This window comes from Drosophila yakuba, chromosome 4, assembly GCF_016746365.2.
Source record: "Drosophila yakuba strain Tai18E2 chromosome 4, Prin_Dyak_Tai18E2_2.1, whole genome shotgun sequence".
In the NCBI taxonomy this organism is placed as follows: domain Eukaryota; kingdom Metazoa; phylum Arthropoda; class Insecta; order Diptera; family Drosophilidae; genus Drosophila; species Drosophila yakuba.
The window spans coordinates 759,653-779,565 of record NC_052531.2 but is presented as its reverse complement, the minus strand read 5'-3'; the positions used below and the strand labels follow the sequence as shown (position 1 = coordinate 779,565).

General features: G+C 32.9%; 3 protein-coding genes across 8 annotated transcripts; 1 reads left to right on the top strand and 2 right to left on the bottom strand.

The window, feature by feature from the left end:
- Positions 1-5,561: 5,561 nt before the first annotated feature.
- LOC6523741 (RNA-binding protein MEX3B) lies at positions 5,562-10,105 on the bottom strand. 4 transcript variants are annotated; one of them, XM_002099580.3, is made up of 4 exons: positions 9,636-10,074; positions 9,212-9,368; positions 8,617-9,153; positions 5,562-7,553 (listed from the first exon to the last, which is right to left on the bottom strand). In XM_002099580.3, the coding sequence occupies exons 3-4, from the start codon at positions 9,065-9,067 to the stop codon at positions 6,094-6,096; spliced, it is 1,911 nt and encodes a 636-aa protein (XP_002099616.2). In that variant the 5' UTR covers positions 9,068-9,153; positions 9,212-9,368; positions 9,636-10,074; the 3' UTR covers positions 5,562-6,093. The 4 variants fall into 4 exon arrangements, with proteins under 4 accessions (XP_002099616.2, XP_015046880.1, XP_039233003.1 ...); XM_015191394.2 differs by lacking the exon at positions 9,636-10,074 and adding an exon at positions 10,087-10,105 and having other exon boundaries at positions 8,617-9,368; XM_039377069.1 differs by having other exon boundaries at positions 8,617-9,368.
- Positions 10,106-11,723: 1,618 nt separating this feature from the next.
- On the bottom strand, positions 11,724-16,405 carry LOC6523740 (slo-interacting protein 1). Its single transcript, XM_002099579.4, has 6 exons — positions 16,250-16,405; positions 15,653-16,141; positions 14,794-15,111; positions 13,259-14,231; positions 12,581-12,735; positions 11,724-12,134 (listed from the first exon to the last, which is right to left on the bottom strand). Exons 1-6 carry the CDS (start codon positions 16,289-16,291, stop codon positions 11,814-11,816), a joined length of 2,298 nt encoding a protein of 765 aa, XP_002099615.1. The 5' UTR covers positions 16,292-16,405; the 3' UTR covers positions 11,724-11,813.
- Positions 16,406-17,254: 849 nt separating this feature from the next.
- LOC26535407 (uncharacterized protein C1orf198 homolog) lies at positions 17,255-19,718 on the top strand. 3 transcript variants are annotated; one of them, XM_039377071.1, is made up of 3 exons: positions 17,255-17,367; positions 18,644-18,686; positions 18,773-19,717. In XM_039377071.1, the coding sequence occupies exon 3, from the start codon at positions 18,780-18,782 to the stop codon at positions 19,581-19,583; it is 804 nt and encodes a 267-aa protein (XP_039233005.1). In that variant the 5' UTR covers positions 17,255-17,367; positions 18,644-18,686; positions 18,773-18,779; the 3' UTR covers positions 19,584-19,717. The 3 variants fall into 3 exon arrangements, with proteins under 3 accessions (XP_039233005.1, XP_039233006.1, XP_039233007.1); XM_039377072.1 differs by having other exon boundaries at positions 17,266-17,367; positions 18,754-19,718; XM_039377073.1 differs by lacking the exon at positions 17,255-17,367 and adding an exon at positions 17,399-17,415 and having other exon boundaries at positions 18,773-19,718.
- The last annotated feature ends 195 nt before the right edge of the window (positions 19,719-19,913 follow it).

The following is a 19,913-nucleotide window of genomic DNA, read 5'->3' as shown; positions in this document are numbered from 1 at the left end:
TTGATCCTGATCAAGAATATATATACTTTATATGGTCGGAAACGCTTCCTTCTGCCTGTTACATACTTTTCAACGAATCTAGTATACCCTTTTATTATACGAGTAACGGGTGGGTATAAAAACCTAAAAAAAATACTGCACAGACACGCAAAAACTTAACTCCACCCTATACAACCCCTAAGAAGTAGCAGGTTACAGCGCCAAAAGGTCGTGAACAATACATGGCGATCGTTTGCAACCTTACTCATCACCGACTACTCATATATGGCGTTCCAATAATTGATATTAATAGTATTTTTTAATGATTTAATTAAAAATTAGTCTATAGACGGTTGCTGTATTCCCTTCCACTTTTATTTGGAAAATATGCTGCTAATAGAACTCAAAATGCAAGTCATTATGGCAAACAAATTTATTTATCTCCGAAAAATTTATTATATAACCATTTAGTGATACATTACTATATATATTGATATACTTATATTTGCATAAATATTTCTCATATAAATTTAGGGGTATCGGTTCTTGAGTTGGCTTTTTTATGTGAATACTAATCAGTAAAATGAGTATGCCAATTTAAATCGATATATGAAATGTACTTCTAAGATATTTTATTTTCTGTCGAACACAATACGGATATTTTCATATTATTAATATTATTTATGTTATTGGGGTCTTACTTTATTCTAATTAGATAATTATTATTCATTTTAAATTAGATTAATATATTTATAATTCATATACATACATATATGTATTATTTCTCTGAATTTATTGTTGTTTTGCATTACTTATTTGTTTTTATTTCTTAATTAAAGTAATCCATCATTTGAATTTGTAAAACATTCGTTGTAAATATATTAGCTGCCAATTATAAGTTAAATGCAAGTCCTTATAAACTGTTTAAAAAAATATGTACTCCTTTTGCTTGTACGTATGTACACAATTCCTACAAATTATATTTTGTATAGTGTAATAAAGCTTCTATTTGAGAGAAGTTTATTTAATGCAGAACCAAACGTATAGCCGAAATAAATGTGCAACTAAAATGTATAACTTGGTAAAAACAAAATATGAAAAAAAAATTAAATGTACACTCTACGTGGATTGGATTTTAAATGAATATTTTATTTTATTTTGCGTCATACTAATATATTAACAATTAAATTTAAATGTGATAAAAAAATTTAACTTCTTAACTAAATATGTACGCATCATTTTCAGGTAAAACCAATTGTAAAATTTTTACTTTCAATTGCAATTGTTTTTGGCATGATATTGAATTTTCTCAGGAATTACAGTGTTACAATTGCCGAGGTCCGTAATTTAATCTGAACTCGACCGTTGGGTATCCATATCTTAAATCTTACATTTTCCATGGATACATTTTCAATGATTTTTTTCAAAAAATATTATATACGTTTGTTATCATTAAACAATAATAATTCCAGTTTGTTATAAGCACCCTAGATGTTGTATTATTTTATAAAAAAACCTTAAATTATGCAATGTTACACACTAATATGTCCTATGTATTTTATTTTAAAATACTGATTCTTCGTCATATGAATGAGAACGCATTAAATTCCTTAAAATAGTATGCTATCTTACGAAGAATATTCTTTACGGCTAAGTAATACGTATATATAACTATATAATATAGTATGTATACATAAATGTTACATATATTTTTTTAAAATCTGTTTATGAAATTAAATTTGTCTAGATATATGAATAATGTAAGAGGTTTATTTTGTGCGATTAATAAATTATTTAGTCTCACTCGTTTAAAATTTTGACCTTATAGACTTTATTATAAAATTATATACATTTTAATATATATAAGCCAGCCTCTATTACAAATATTCGATTGATTCATTTAACCGTGGTGAACGAACAGTACAAAATGTTAATAACACAGGCATACCATAAATGCTAATATTAAACATCCAAATTTAAACATAACTGGAATACGTTGGGCTTTATAACATTCCGCGCAACTTGAATTGTATTATAAATATTAAATATGATTGACTATAAATATATAAGTCTTTTTATTCACATTAATCGTAATATTTTAAAGGTAGTTGTCACTTGTGGGTCATATATCGTAGTTTTAAGTATATATAACTTTTGTAATTTTTTTACTTTATCTGTTATATATTTATATTCTGTCCGATCTTAATGTTAATGCTAATTTATCAGTCGTTTTACATTTTTCAGAGAATAAGTGTCATAAAGGTTACTTTTAAGATACAATATATTTTTCCTTTTTTTTGTTTTATAAATGAAATTTTTTTATTTTTATTTATTTTTATTTTTTGTTCAACCTAATATATTAAAAAAATATTCATTAAAATTGTTAATTAAAGTGTATAAAAAATTATACTTTAATGTTTAATTGACGGAGATCGAAAATAAAAAGTTTGCCACAAATTGGAAATAAAAATAGACTTCTTCATGTAAGGTTAAGTTACAATGCTTAAACGTCTTTTGCTTAATAGAAACATGGTCAATAATAGGATTTATTTTTCATCCACATTATTAATAAAAATGGATTCCAATCCGATATTGGAAATGGACTAGAGCTAAAATATGTACAAAATTTTTCTAATTGTTTAAAAAAATAAAAAAAAAAGAAATCTGAAACTCAATTTTTACTCGATGGTAGATGACAAAAGTTTTAAAATTTTGACAAGTATTTATTGAGCTTATATGTATATTTTCTACCAACACTTCGAAATAATCATCAGATTTTCAAAGTTTTATGGGTACCGATAGGTAAAAAAAAATTATTTTCATTAATATATTTGTGTTCTAAAACCCAAATCTGTAGAAGTCCTAATTTCACAACGTCAAACAATCTGACGAATATAAGAGTAATTTGTATAAAAAAAACGCAAAAAATACGATACATTAATGAAGCTTTTTCTCAAATAACCGCTAGAATTACTTTAAGTACACTTTAACTAATTAGTCAGGATACACCAGGAATCATTTAAATAAATAATTTCAATGTCTTTGATTAGTTCATAAGCTTTTAATTGTTGAAATACTATGCAGTGCTAAAAACCACCTCGTATATATTTTTTGGTAATTAAAAACCTTAGTAACCCACATTTACATAAGAAGCCAAAAAGTCAATGATAAAGAATTTACGCAAAGCATTCCAATATTGCTTGATAGAACTGTAAATTATGAAAAATTACATTGATCGCACCCAAAAATTTTCGTTAATTACGATTTAGGGTTACCGAATCCGGTCATGAAAAGAATTCCTGATACTATCTTCGGTGAAATAGCCCCAAAAGGTTGAAAAACCTACGGTATATGTAGCATTAAAAAATTAAATATCGATATTTTTACCGAAGATATAATCAAAAGAAGTGTTTATAACTTGCAAACATATACAAAAAAAATAATACGTATGTACACATGAAATCTCGCTTGCAATTTGTGCTCCAAATTCAACCAAATATTTGGGATTACATCAGTATAAGTTATAAAGAGGCCTCAATCAACACAAAAATCGTGCCAGATTTATTACACATAAAACATTTTTGCGGACAAACGCCGAACAACCAATAGTAAAAATAAAATCGATCTATTTTCTTTAAAAACATATTTTAGTTTACTTTTTTAATAATCCAATACGAATATAGTTCGCTTCACGATTTTTAATATAAAATACGTTTATATATTATTAACTAAATAATATTAAAATATAATAAATTACCATTATTTGTATAATCTATGTTCCTTGTTTATGCTATTAAAATGTATCATTAGAGATTGTAGGTCTTCCCTAGTAGATGGGTTTAGTATTTTTTTGTTTTAAATAAAATATATTATATTAAATATTCTACTCATATAATTATTAATTTAAAATATATTTATTTATTTTATTTATACCTTCCTAAAAACACTGAGAAAAAATGTTATTTCCGCTATTTGTAAAATTAAGGGCGAACTACCTGTAGACGCTTAAATAAATCTATTTTTGGCTTAAATCGATAGGCAATAGAATATCGCGTCAAAGTTTCAAAAGCTATTACTCGAAATTGCTTAAGAGATGCCTCCCGAAAGTGATTGAGTCCAGCCAGCCTTTCCGTGACCACAAACTAGAAACGCCATTTTGGCGAAACCGTGTCTTTTAAAATTGTGTAAGTGATAATAAACACTATAGTCGAGTTCCCTGACTATCTGATACCCGTTACTCAGCTAGTGGAAGGGAGAAGGAGAGTCTTAAACACAGTTTTTGGTGGTTTGTAGGCGTTATAGTTGGCGTGGCAGAAAGTTTTTCGGCAAATCGATAGAAATTTACAAGACCAATACAAAAATGAAAAAATATCAAAACATTTTTCAAAAGTGTGGGCGTAGCAGCTTTGGGCGGTTTGTGGGCGTTAGAGTGGGCGTGGCAAAAAGTTTTTTAGCAAATCGATAGAAATTTACAAGACCAATACAAAAATGAAAAAATATCAAAACATTTTTCAAAAGTGTGGGCTTTGGGCGGTTTGTGGGCGTTAGAGTGGGCGCGGCAAAAAGTTTTTTGGCAAATCAATAGAAATTTACAAGACTAATACAAAAATGAAAAAATATCAAAACATTTCTTAAAAGTGTGGGCGTGGCAGCTTTGTGGGGTTTGTGGGCGTTAGAGTGGGCGTGGCAAAAAGTTTTTTAATTTAAATCGATATGCCTCCAGAATTGTAAATTTCAAGAAGTTCTCTCTAGTGTTTAACATTTAAGTAGCAGAATAAACAAACGTAACCACATGCAACCCGCTACATCTATTCTATAAAGCCATGCTTAATAAAAATATCGGTTCGTTTGAGTATAGTATCGTTGGCCCATTATGAAACTTTCTTAAAAGTTTCTTAAAGTTAGACTTAATTTAAATTAATTACCAACTTGTTATTAAAAAAAAAAATTTCTATCTATTGCAGCTATGACAAAGAGGGTTACAAAGAGTAATATTCCCAAAATAAAAAATAAAGATCGCTTTGGACAAAGAGTACGAGAGGAAGATATATGCAAGCCACGACAGACACCTAAAGGCGATTACATTCTTACTTACTTCTTTAAATCGGAACTTATTAAAAATCAATATCTACTTTCAAAAACGCTTCTATCTACCTGTTAAATACTTCTCAACGATCCTCGTATACCATTCACTCGATTAGTAACGGGATATATCAGAAGTTTTTTCATTTGCTCACTTTCAAATATTTTTAAAGCTGCATCAAATAGATATCTAAAGTGTGCCGTTTTAGTTTGTATACTACAGGAAATCTCGAGAATACCTTTTTAAAACTGGTTTGCACAGACGGACATGCCGAGGTCAGGTCGGCCGTTGATGTTGATTGCAAATGTTATACTTTATGTAAAATGTTATACTCTCTTATGAAAACTAAATTAGACGAAAGCCATTGTAAGTTTTTAACACGGTTTAAAATGAGAGCTACTGCGCAGCTGCTACAGGTTTGTTGTCGCGTTCCTTGCGACACAATAGAAAAGACAAATATAAAATGTAAATCAACGTTTTAAAATAAAACTTTTTCAAATTCAGAGCCTTAGAAGAATCATACCTAATATTTTTTACAGGCATTCTTGTGATCAAGAATATATACACATTATAGGTTTCGAAAGACTTTCTGAACCTCTTACAAAAATTATATTATACGAGTTACACAGAAAACTAATACGAAGTTCATTTGCTTATATATAGGATAGAAGCTGGGTTTCAGAAGGGTACTACCTTTTCGCCAAACGCTTAATTTTCAAAACACCTGGCTGAAACACTTTTGAAATAATAAATACTAATAAGGGCGAAAGCCTCCAGAATTTAACATCATATTGTCAATTTGAATTTTAAATAAAAATAGAAGACGGTTATCATGTTTTGAAAAAAAAAAAATTTATAAACTAAATATGTGTTTCAGATCCCTAGACATAAATAAATTTGAAATGAAGAAATCTTTATAATCCCTAAACGTTCAACTTATGTAGACTAATAGACTTCACGGAAGCCACGACTAGATGTAAAACCGATTAACTAAAAAACAAACAAATATTAAACACTTAAAAAAACTCAAATTATCCTAAAATTCGCATTGCATGGTAGACAATAGAATTACAAACCGGACAAACAGCATCCATAGAAAGACAGATGTGATTAGCACATTCCATACAAAACATATTGTGACCACATGGAACCAAAGCAGTGGTAACATTATTTTCATTACATACAAAGCATTCACGATGAATTAAAATTTTTTCTGCGTTGGATGGCACTTGAATGGTTTTTATCTTTTGTGGGATATTACACGTAGTGGGCTCTTTAATGTGGTTATGATTTTGTTGATTTCCAGAATGTTCACCCATACCTAAAAGAGAGTCGGTAGGGCTTATTGAGATTGTGGGCGAGCAGTGAGCTGTAGGTATGATATTTGTCGGTTGGTTCCAAATACTGGGAGAGTCCCCTATACCCTCGTCAACGTCAATTGAATCACTAATACTCCTCCATATATTCAATATTTCTGGAGGTGTATTTGCGCTATTGTTGGTACTTTTTGTTGAAGTGGTAGAAGAAGCAGATGAACAAGATCTTGTTAAAATATTGGCATTACAGTTGGGATGAAAAGATGCCGATGTAGATGTGGGAGTACAGAAAGACAATGTTTTACTAGACGTAGTGCGAAAAACAATATTAGCAACATTAGCTTTGGCCAAAGGCATAGAAACTTCATTTCCAGGAAGACGTTTGTCATATATATCTGTTGCCGTTAAATTTGCTGTCATTTCCATATCAGCAAACTCAGATTTTTGAAAACAGTTACCAGTATGATGACCTTGCACGTGCTGCACTGAATTGCTTACGTTTCCAATCGTCTTCATGGAATTATTTGCATACTCCTGTGTAGACGGATGGGCATTTTTGTATATGGACGATAAAATTTCCGAATTCAAATCATCATTTAGAATTTGCGTTAATGAAGGCAGTGACGCGTATTCATTAGCCTCAGCCAAATTACTAATTTCCATAGTAATAGGATCAGCATTTCCAGATCCACTCCCAGTTCGAAGGGCAATATGAGCTTCTATTTGCTTTCGTGCAGTATCAACGTTGTCTGGCAAGCCAGTAACTTCAAAAATTGGTTCCTTTTCTCGCGATGGTGTCACAATGTAAGTTTGCGTCTCTTGTTGAATGTGTTTGATTGTAGCGCCTTTTGGCCCAACAACGAGTCCCACTACCCGATAAGGTACACGTACCTGTATGGTTACCTGACCAGGCATACAAGGGGGACCTGACATGCGAGGAACTGCACCACCACTAGAGCTACTCGCACTTCCTACATTTCCGTTGTTGTGACTGTCGCTTATAGGCTTACGTGATGCGCGAATTAAGCTAAAGTGATCAGCAGCGGAAAGAATTTCTCGTTTAGCCTTGTTTACATCTTCCTTTCGACCAGTCACCACGAACACAGGTTCCTCTCCTCGAACTGGCGTCTTAATGTAAGTGTTAGTTTTGGCTCTCAAAGCTTTGATTTTGCACCCTGAAATGGAATGTGGGTAATTAAAAAAGTAAATATATTCCACATTATTTTTTAAGGACTTTTATCACTAAGAATGGCACTCGTATTTACTTAGCATAATTTATCTGTAAATCAGATAAGTATAAGAAAGTATAGTTAAAAGCATAACTGTAATTTTTCTTAACATATAACCATTAATAAATAATCATATCGTAACCCGATATAATGTTAAAGAAACCACACATAGAAATGCACTTATACAAACTGTGACTTCAGGCAAGCTACTTCATTGCATCATTCACGTTAACGTAGTGATGAATCACATTGAAGGCAACTCCTGCATTTGTATATACATATGTATACACGAATCTCAACAAATCAAAAGGTAGCGCAATAACTAAAAGGATTTGTATTGGTACCATAAAGTTCACAAAACCATCCGGTAAAAATAAAAACTAAAATTTAAAAAATTAAAGGACTCATGGTTGACACCTCATTTATGAAAGTCGGATAGCCAACTTCACCTTTAAATATATATAAAACATATACATACATATAATTTATTGATCATTCAAGTGAAAATCATTTATGTGTTAAGTAAATTTTTTTACTCTACGAGTATACTCTATGAGTATACAAATTCTTTAAAGATCTTTGAAATGTGTGGTCGTAAAATTTTTTGCGATTTGTGGGGGTTAGTGTGGGCGTGGCAATCTTCTGATAAACATACAAACGATGACATTGAGATCTCGACGCCTAATCACATAGCCAATCGATCCTGATTAATACGGTTAAAATAACGATTCTCTATATTGGTTTCCCTATAAATTTTTTATTAATTTTTCTACCGCTCAATCATTATACTTTAAATTCTAATTCTAATCCGTACAAAGAAACAAAAACGATTGAATTTTATTTTTAGACAATACGACGTATTAAATTAACATAGATAATCCACTTAAATGCTTTGAGTACTCTATGAAATAATACAATTTTTAAACAATTGGGAATCAAATCTCAATAGAAACAAGTGAATATGAGTTAAGAAATAATATGTATATTATTTAATTTATAAAATACTTACCCTGCCTGCCCACTATTTCTGCTACATGTTCTGAACTAGGGACTGGAACACATTCGGTCATATTTTGCGACTTTTTGGATCGATCTTCTGAACTGGCGGCGCCGGCAGTCGGTAATAGAAGGCAGTTCGGTGCCGATTGAATTGGTAGCGTGCTGTCTACTTTAGAAAATGTGTGCATGTTTATGGTCCCAATTTCAAAGTCATTTTGTGCACCTAGGGGCATTGGTAGCGGTTGAGCAGGTTGCACATAGCAATTTTGATTGTCGTTTAATCCGACCAATGATAGTTCCAACGCCAATTGCAGTGTCCTCGGATCTTCGGACAGTGGTAACGTGGATTCATTGACTTTGGATTGTTCAGACATATCGGGATGGTGTGCTGGGTTTATTTTCTGGATAGATCCTTTCAAATTAATGTTAGTAGGGATCTTCGATGTGACCTGAGCAGACATAGCAGTTGGACTCTCGTACCCTTTTTGAAGCGAAATTAAAACCGGTGCAACAGCACTATCTCACAATGAGGAGAAGCTTGGTGACACTGAAGCAGATGACAAGTTGACGGATGAGATGGAACTCGATGGAGAACTGGAACTCACTCTGTTGAATCTACTTAATTCATTGGTGAAGTGTGCTGTAGACATGCCAAGGTATTACCCAGCTTTAAGCTAAAAGACTCTCGTTTGGCCACATTTGGCAAGACCCAAGTTGAATGTTAGTACCAATACATTTGAAGTTCTCCCCTTGCTGAATTTTCTGAAATATATAGAAAAAAACGAAATTGCATTTGGTATACATACGCATAGTTATGGAAGTAATAGCTGTGCAAAAACCCCTGGAATATGGTTATGTCCCAGTTATATTTTTTTGTTTTATTTAAGGCACCTTTTCTAATGTATTAGTTTCCGGTAACTGAATTAAAGTATTTCCTTTCTTATTGAATGCCCGCGACGTCTTAGCACCCAAAATACAGAATACCGCGCTTATAACCAACCCCTAACTTACAACTTTTGTGTCACTCACCCCTTGTAACTTCTTTTCTTCTCACACCCTATCTGAAACACACAACATCGAATACAGTATGAACGAGTTCATATACATATGTAGTTATGTAGACGTCGATCCTTAAATTTAATGTAACAGCTTATTGCCAAATTGCAGTGCACTAACAACGCATGTGGTGATCTCTTTACAAATTCACGATATATTTTGATCCGAATAACACTGATATCAACACCCGCAGAGTGGCCAAAAATTTACGTGTGTACACTAGAAAAGTTGTTTCCCCAGGTATACATTCCGACAGTATTTCGACACGCCTTTTGTATGAAAAGATGGTAAAATTTAGAGTTGCAAAAGTTGATTAGCATATGGGAAGCGATTCTGCAGAAGAACTGTTCTGACAGAATATACATTGGCACGACAGAGCAACTGTTTTTTATTAAGCACACCCAATTCAATAAAATTGCATTACCGGCATTTAACGTACGATAGAGAACGCAATCAAATATATAACAGCTATCGATGTCTTGGAGATGAGAACCGGTTACTTAAATATTTTATAATAGATCATTCACACTGAACGTTAAGGCGTTGATTTTGGATAGATTACTTCTTGTACTAAAAAGTCATGTGTTGTTATTGTAATGAACATGCAAGTTTAAGAGTTACCAAAATTTGTATTGCACAATTGCTGAGAAAAATTCGGCGAGTTACAAGCTTTCTTTGCGCAAATTATTTATTAAATTTTCTTCCTAATTTAAACAAGAAATGTTTAAGGTTATATTTAACGTAAGAAAACCACATTTTGGCGAGTAAATTAAAAGATAAATGTAACTCATCAAATTTCCAATACAATTTTTTTAAATTTAAATAATATAGATTTCGGGATTTTTGACTATTGACTAACTTGTAACCAATGTAAATGTAAATGTAAATATTTAATTCAACATTTTGACATATATAATTTATATATTTATTTAGCTTACTCATTCGAAAAACATCAACTTACGAAATGAGTCAATTTTAGTAGATTTCGCCGTCGCTTAGCACGGACCAGAGAAGAATCATTGATTCTGTAGAAATAAGATAGAATGCTAAGGTCGAGTTCTTCGGCTATCAGTTACCCGTTACTTAGCAAGTGGGAGGGCGAACGAGAAAGTTCAACTTGACAATAAAAAAAAAATTTCAAAAGGGCGAGGCAGTTTTGAGCGGATTATGGGCGTGGTATACAAATTGATAGATAGATAGATAGATAAATAGATAGATACAAGACTAATACAAAACTGTAAAAATATTAAAGCATTTTTTAAAAATGTGGGCGTGACAGTTTCGAATGTTTTTGGGCGACAATATTGACTCCACTATCATTCTGATTAGGAAGCGTTATCGACCTTATTGGGAATTTAGGAAAAATGGGTAAAAAATAGTCTTTTGGTCCTAAGGTAAATCGAAAGCAACGGCCTCGGAAAGTTATTATACCCGTTTCTCGTAGAGTTGCATTTCTGACCATATAAAGTATATATATTCTTGATTTTGATCAATAGCCTTGTCGATCTGGCCATGTCAGTCCGTATGAACGTCGACATCTCAAGTTCTATAAAAGCTAGAAAGTCCAAATTACACATGCGGAATCCGAAAATTTTCTATCGATATATGCCATATGACATATGCCAAAAATGATGTGAAACTTTCCCGTTCGCACCCCCATGAGATAAGTAATGGGTATCTGATATTCGAGAACCTCGACTATATCGATTTCCCTTGTTTATGTATATTTTCACGCAAAACAAATTTGTTCACGATTTTTTTATTTTAGATAAACAATAAATTTATTAATTCCATTATTATGTTATGATATTCCGTACATAATCGTGCCGCCATCAACGAAGACTTTATGTAATGTTGGGATTATTTTAACAAATAACTAGTATAGGAACAATTCACAACGAAAGCCAATACAAATTTGTTGTGAATATTTAAAGGACCTTCATAACGCAATAATTCAATTCACACAACAAAAATATCAAACCTACATAGTTAGATTATCCAAATTTTAAAATGGAATTATAAAAATCTTTGTTGTTATAATAACAATAAAATAAGATAAAATTTTTGGACAGTGAATCCCATTTGTGTTCTTAAGACTGTAGTTAAAGCTATGTAATATTTAAATAGTACAAGAGGAAAGTGTTACTATGGCTATTGTTGCTGTGGCTGCGTCTGATGATGCCGCCTCTCTCGAGCCCGTTCGATGTGCCGCTTACGTTCTTCTTTCGTCCAATACCGACCTATTTTTACTTCTGATACTGTATCCTCCTCCGTTGTTGTAAACTCGTTGCAGCGCATATTTTTTCGAATCGCAACTTGCGGTCGATTACGTACTGGGCGTTTAACTATGTACCGCGTTCCATCTGGTCGTCTTTTAACCTTCCATACCATGGGAATGTCCTCACCACTTTTACCGTTAAGCAATGGAGAATTTTGTTGTAAGCTTGTTGAAATATGGCATCTGTTTGCAACCTACACAAAAATTAATTACATTTTCTTTAAACAATTTTCGTAACCAAATATATTTAATGGAATGCGTATTTTATCAAGCGTAAAAATAAAGTCAATTTATTTACTTGAATGCTTACCGTCTTTTTCAAGAACGGCCAGTTTTTTTGTTGTATTTGTATCGACGTTTTTTTAAATACTTTTTTTTGGTATACATTTTAAAGCGTAATAATATATAAATTTAAAGAATATGTGTACCATTCTAACGAAAATTTAGATGTAACTCTTATTCAACTGTTAGCAAGTGTTATTGTTGTTGGCAGAAATTGTAGTTGTAAATATAGTCGCTTTGTTGAAATTTTCTAATGATACAAATTGATGTACATATGTATATATAAATTCATTTTAGGAACGATCCGATCCAACTAATAATACCATTTTACCATATTTACTATTTAATTTGCACTTACCTCTTGACTACTAACAAAGTGGTAACTACTTAAATTTGGGGCGTTAAACTGTGGACAATGGCTACAGGAATCCTCAGTTTGTTTAACTCTTAGTATTTCAATGTCACTTTTAAGTGAATTGTTTTCATTTTCGAAGCCAACGTTGTGTTGCTTCTCTGAAATAGAATAATATTTATGGTAATTAAATAACATTCACGAGAGATCGTTTTCAGTTTGTAAATCTAATAATTAAGAAGCAGAAAATAGAAATGGCATAAAAAAATAGATAAATGGTACATTAAAAATAGAAAACGCTATATGCAAAAATGCAATAGTCAAGTTCTCCGACTATATGATACCCGTTACCAAACTAGTGGTAGTGCGAAGGAAAAATTTTCGAAGACCTCGACATTCATACGGACAGACAGACAGACGGACGGAGATGGCCAGATCTGTTGAACCTGATCAAGAATATACTTTATATGGATGGAAATGCTTTCTTCCGCCTGTAACATACTTTACAGGATTGAAGATACTTTTCAACCGGCTACTAACTTACAAGTTTGTAAAAGAAAAAGGGAAAGGTTTTTAAAAACGATAATCGGAGCACGGCTGATATTTCAGACACTACCTATTATCTGTAATTAAATTGTTATTGTAATTGTAATTGTTATTTTTTCCTTAACTTAAATAACCTACCGCTGACATATGCTGTTGGCAGATTGGAAGAACAGAGACCTATACGGCCAGACTTGCCGAATGGTAATAGCAGCATACTGCTTACAGCTGTGGATTCCAAGTGATCATTGTGGCCATTAATAGCTGTACTTTCAAGTTTGCGACCTGTGGCGATACCATCATCAGGATTTGTTGTGTTTTGATGGGGAGAAACGCTATTATTTGAGCCACCAGTGTTGTAGGCACTTGAGGAGTTATCGACCTCTTCGCCAAGAGCTGCAGGGTTTCCAATAACAACATTATTTGGTCCATAAGCGCTGTATGCCACTCCACTACTGCTGGATCCGCTTGTGTTGGTTAATGTGCTCCGTAGGGTAAAAACACGACTACAAGTAGGTTGCTGTACTAGTTTCAACGGCGGGGGTCGACCAACTAGAGTGTGTCTAGTTTTCGGGTATTGTGGCTTCAAGCCCAACCACTGGGCCACTCTTTGAGTTTGTTGTTGCATTGTTGTTTCTAATGTTTCGACCGTTCTCGATGAACAAGAATCTATCGACGTCTTGCCGTTTGAACGTTGGTACGGTGAACAATATAGTGGTTCACTTTCAGAATCTTCTGGAATGGTCTCGTAAATGTGCTCGCTTTCGTCGTATTCATATTGCAGATGAACTTCATTTTGGCTTAAAGATTGATTGAAGCTTTTTCGGTAATCAAAGTTTGCATTCGGGCGAAGCTTAATTTTATTACACGACTTGGTAGATTGTTCAATGATATTATTCGACAATGACATTTTAACATTTGAATCAGACGAGTTCTGTTCTGATGGTATTTGATAGCATTTGTCAGATTGGATGGCGGATTCATGGGATAGTTCTTCCATAGACTGGACGTGAGTTAATAAAACCTTATCCAACTTATCCACTACATTTGTATAGTCATCTGGCAGAAATGTATTAGCATACTCAAAATGTATATCTTCGTCATCATCGTCTTCCTACAAAATTTGGTCCAAAATATTGCAACCATTTAAAACAATTACACCTTAAAACTTTGTGCGTTGCCTAACTAAAACGGTTTCTATCGATTTAACGCTGTTACTCAACGGGTCACACATCTGTAGGCAGTTTTTTTCGACTTGTTTCAAATAGTTTTGTTTTAGGTGTGTTATCACCCATTTCTTTTTTGGGCTACAATTCCTAGACTTCTTTTTCGTGTTTTTTCAAACATTTCTATATGGGATGTGGTTTATAATTTATTTTATTTGGGTTGAGCACCTATTTTTAAAATACTTTAGTAAACGTATGCGACTTTGACCATGAGGTAAAGAAAACTACACTTTAAGAAAAAACATTATTTATCATTTGACCAACCCAATCATTTGATTTCATTTAAGGATGTTAATTTTGAACGGTATTAAATTCTACAGTGGTATATCTCGTTACTATAGGGAATTCAAAAGAAACCGTTTTTATTAGAGAACTTGGTAAGTTCTGAAGCGTTCACTTAAATGTTTAGGAACTATTTTTTTTATTTTATATTTAGCAATTTTTACTTACAGGGTATAGAATTCGACTAACTAGTAGGGTTACTGATGTACTACTCCCGGCTATCTGGGTTTCGAACTCCTCCTGGTTTTTGACATCCAAGCCGTTAATACGAAGAATCTGGTCACCCTGTCGCAGGCGCCCATCTCGATAGGCTATACTTTCCGGTTGTACACCACTAATGAACACGTCCTCACTCTGTTCTACGTTGTTACGCAGTATGTCACCTTTATTCGAGTCGATGCTTGATTGCTGAAGCCCAGAAGAGGTAACAATGAGCCCAATTTGATTGCTTCTTGAATGCTCAACACCTTTAATAAGCGTTACTTCCTGTTGAGTATATAACAATACTATTATTTCTAAGCCCAATATATCTTAGCAACTGATCATTTTAGGAACTCATATACATCGGCTTTTTTTAGATAACAAAAATATTTGTGTAGACGGCCAATACCTACGAATCAAACCACCGGTGTACTAAAGGAGACTTCCTTTTATTATGCACAAATTTAAAATTATACTCTTTTGCATCTTCGATTTTTATTATAAGATTTCAAATACTTAAAAAGAATAGAAGTGAGATGGGGGGGACGGAGTGTTTCCCCCGGGCCCGGTCTTCTGAGGGGGACCTGATTTTGGCGGAAACATAACTTATATAATATAAGGGCACCAGGGGGGACGGGGTCGTATTCCCTGTCGCCTGGCCTGTATATAGCTATTCTTTGACGATACTCATTTAAGAATCATTATTTTTTTTTGTCTTCGCACACACTGAACTGCTTCGTCAGTACGTGTTCTGCCGTCTACATACGAACCAGACAAACCAGAACAACAAATTTATGGCACTCCTGGAGTAAAATATTTTAAATACCTCAATTTCAATTTCCGGTTCCAAGCATTGTTCAAACAAGTGGTGTTCATGCTCTATGAAGTTGTCGGTAATCGTGTGAACCAAATCTCTATCCTTTAGAGACACGTCCGTGTCCACGATTGTTTGGGTTTGAGTTTCCTTTGATGCTGCTTGTGAACCGCCCAAACGATCATCGTGACTTCTAGCCCGTAGAGTCAAAACGACGGGAGTTTTCGTCTCGGTTCCTTTCAAAGGTGTTGATGGATGTCCTTTTTTTTCTTGGGAGGCACTGATAGTTGTGATCGTCGCTTCTGCTGAATTTTCAGTTAGGACAGAAAGTTCTTCGGGTTTATCTAATTTTGATATTTTGGCATTGGAGCCTTGTTTTAATTCTAAATCTAATGCATTGTTTTTCTGTCGGCATAATTCAACAACAATGGTTTCTTTAGCTTGAAGGAACTTTTGAACCGCTTCATACCTCGACAAATGACTAACATCGTAACCATTTATCTGAAACAGAATATGTGCATTTTGTAACGCTAAATATAACAATTTCACGCTAATGGAACTATTTATGGTAAAAACATGGATCTTAGTCCTACTTTATATTGAACTTACTTTTAACACAACGTATTCGTACTCAACGTCGCCAATACTCATAGTGCTGCCTTAACATCCAAAACTTTTATTTTAATTTCATTTAATTGTATACATATTTTTTCGATAGTGTGGCCAAACCTTTCGTTTTCATTTAGGACGTTTTCTATTTAATAATATTGTAATCGATTTTCTTAAACAATCGATGACAAATATCGCAACTGAATGGAAACCGTTAACAAGTTAAGAAATTTCCCCGGATATTCAAATTTACAATACACCATATCGTTGCAATACATCAAGTTGGAATTGAATGTGGTGAAATCGATATTATGGTAGAGGTTTGATTTTTCTTTGGTTGTATCAACACATTTTATAGTCCTTACATAACTAAAATTTTATTTGTTTTACTACTCCGCCCGATTCTTGAGTATGTATACCCGGTTTGAAGTCCACAATATGAAATTGATTCGAATCTCTTTAAAACGATACAATAAATTTATGTACTGTTTTCTAACGGTGCCTAGGTGAGGATGCCAGTGGACTAATGGTAATTACAAGGCCTTACCGACCTTGGCCAACAGTTGCACGGTGCTTGTAGCAGTCTTTATTTGTAATCTTATTTAAATCACTGTAAATCCCACTTTTGCCTGACCCTCATGGCGGGAAAAGTGGGCATTGTTACAAACCACTAACAAACAATAGCGAAATAATCAATAAAACGCCAGCGTGAGCAATGATATTTACGAACAAAATACCCAGAACATAACATTTTTCATATCACCATGGGTTTACATGGGATACATTTATTTGTCTTACTTTTTTTTCCGTGATTTTTTATAACCGTAGGAGAATCCAGTGTGCGTACCCACTCTAAGGTTAGATACGCAAGTGCCAGTCAAATTGTTGTGGGGTTTCGTATCAATGTTTTGCTTAGTAAATCAACCATAACTATTAAATGTAAAAGACACATTCCGGGACTGTGTGAACATAATATAATAATTTAAAATCAAGACTTTCGATACTTTTAACGTGATCTATCGACAAATGAGCATTCCCAACACATATATATTGAGTTAAAATCGGCAGAGCAAAATTCGTATCTATTGTTGTTTGATGTTTTAAACGGGAAATTCAAAGTAATTTTGCTAATTAAAATAGAATATTTAAACTACAGTTAAAAGATCGTAAATATTGAATTGTGCAACAGTAACAGCTGGGTGGATATAGCCGTTTCTAGTCTGTCTTTTAATGCTACACTCCCTGTCATAAGTCTGCGTACATCCCTCAAAAACTGAAATGCAGACTTTTGCGTGTACACTTTCATGTAGTATTAAGTTGAAAATTTAAGAAAAAAAAATGGCTAATTATATGCATAACTGACCAAACCATTTGTGTTTAAAGTTTCATTTTCAAATTTCAAATTTTCATATGTCGGAATGACACGGAAAAAAAGTAAATTCGTTTTCCACCCGGTACTCGTAGAGTAACAGAGTATACTAGATTCGTTGAAAAGTATGTTACAGGCAAAAGAAACCGTTTTCACGAAATAAAGTATATATATTCTAAATCGATCAATAGGCGAGTCGATCTGACCATGTCTGTCTATCCGTCTGTATGTACGTCAAGATCTCAGCAACTATAGAAGCTAGAATGTTTTGATTAAGCATATACAGTTTCCAAAGCCATAGTTTTAGCCACGCTTACAAACCGTCCAAAGCTGCCACGCCCACGCTTAAAAAATATTTTGATTTTATTTTAAATTTTTGTCAAAAATCGTTTTGCCACGCCCACTCTAACGCCCTCAAACCGTTAAAAACTTTTAGTATTGAAATTTCTCGTGCGCACTTCCACTAGTTATGTAACGAATATAGCATTCTTGACTATAGCATTCTCTCTTGTTATGATCTATAACCGGGTGGAAATGGAACCGTATAAGCGCCTCGTTCTTATATTAATCATGTGCAGCGCAAATTTGTTGCCAAAGGTTGCCACGCCACAAACCGGCCATGTCCACACTTTTGAAATATTTTTAAATTGTTTTCTTTTGCTGTTTTTCCCAACAATAGTCGGGGAACTCGACTTTCTTGTTGTTTAATGGTATTATATAATGGTATAAGCAAACTATTTCCGGAAAGTGGTAAAAATTTGCCTAGCCACCCGAATTTTAAACAACACCCTCGTGTAAATAGGAATAAGTTCCAAAAAGAATTAATAATATCCTGTGGAATTAAAAATAACTAATAATTAGAAAACTGTCTTGGGCTACGTCGCTAAAATAGTATTCATTTAGTAGGTATTCGAGATATTTCCGGTTTTTTGCTAAATTAAGTTTAAAAACTTTTTTTTGAGAGCCGTGAAATTTTAAATATTTTTCAAGAATTTAACTAACTAAATCCCATTATTCTATTTCAGAAGGATATCTAAGGCTGTGCTCATTGTATCTATTCAATAGAAGGTTCGCATATGAAAAACTCTAAATACATATGTACATACATACGAACAAGTATGTTAATAATAAGTAGAAACGCAATGTACTTCCAGATTAAAGATGGCAACACATGATGGGGCTCAGTCATACTTCTCACGTCTTAATTCTATTTCCGAAAAGATTACCTTCGATCTAAATAAAGTTAAATCTGCACATAGTCAAGATGCTTGGCTTGCATTGACTTTAAACGAACAGGAAAGAATATTGAACGACCACTTAATAGATCCTAATATATTTTCTAAGTACTGTCATAAGACTGAAGAAAACTATGCGGCACAAGAGCCGCAAGTACGGACTGAAATTAGTAAAAATGATTACCGTAAATTTTGTTTCAGAGACATTGTTTATTTATATAACGGCGAAGATTTGCACACATATAATTATCAAAACGTTGGTTTAAAAATATTAAAGGATGAAAACACAGGAAATTTTCGGGATGAACATTCGTTTCCATTTTCTTTTCGAACCAAATCACAAATTAACATTGTATTAAAAGAGTTAAAATGTCTTGTCGAAACTCCCATTGGCGTTAAAAAAGCCATTAATTTAAAAGTAAAGACAACAGATACAAAAATACCAATTCTTCAAAATTATTCTAATGATAAGATTGACATTAATCTAACGAAAAAAAAGATTTCTATTCTTGAAAAGTACCCAAAAAAAAAAGGTGTTTATATTGACGAATATATTGAATCTAATGAGAAAATTCAACTACTGTTTAAAAGTGGATCGAAAAACAGTATATCTAATGACTTGTCTGATTATGAAAATGAATTTAAAGATGTACGTCAAGACGAAAATACAAAACTTTTATCCCCTGAACTTAAGATACCTAAGGGTTTTGATTTTCTTAGTAATTGGTAAAAACAATTATCGAAGGAGGGGTGTTTTTTATAAAAAATCATTTGACAAAAAACACCAAAAAATTACAATTGATCTTTCGTAAGTCCAAATTTTGTATTTAATATTTTTATAAACATAAATTATTACAGGTTTTTATATTTTTAAACATAGTTGATTCAAATAAAAAATATATATACATATCATGAAATTTTTGTTGATTATATGACACAACTCAAAATTAAGCTTTAAGGATAGGGTTAAGAGCTTCCGATTAATTTTATTTTTAATGTATTAAAAAAAGGCCGATTTTTAGTTCCGTTGTAATGGCACAACAGCACATCTGAATTCAAA

Coding starts and splice junctions, on each gene's coding strand:
- LOC26535407 (XM_039377072.1), top strand. CDS start 18,780: ATGGCAACACATGATGGGGCTCAGTCATACTTCTCACGTCTTAATTCT.
- LOC6523741 (XM_015191394.2), bottom strand. CDS start 9,067: ATGTCTGCTCAGGTCACATCGAAGATCCCTACTAACATTAATTTGAAA. Junction 7,554..8,616: donor AGAAATAGTGGGCAGGCAGG/GTAAGTATTTTA, acceptor ATTCCATTTCAG/GGTGCAAAATCAAAGCTTTG.
- LOC6523740 (XM_002099579.4), bottom strand. CDS start 16,291: ATGAGTATTGGCGACGTTGAGTACGAATACGTTGTGTTAAAA. Junction 16,142..16,249: donor ACGAATACGTTGTGTTAAAA/GTAAGTTCAATA, acceptor ATTCTGTTTCAG/ATAAATGGTTACGATGTTAG. Junction 12,736..13,258: donor GCCAACAGCATATGTCAGCG/GTAGGTTATTTA, acceptor ATTCTATTTCAG/AGAAGCAACACAACGTTGGC.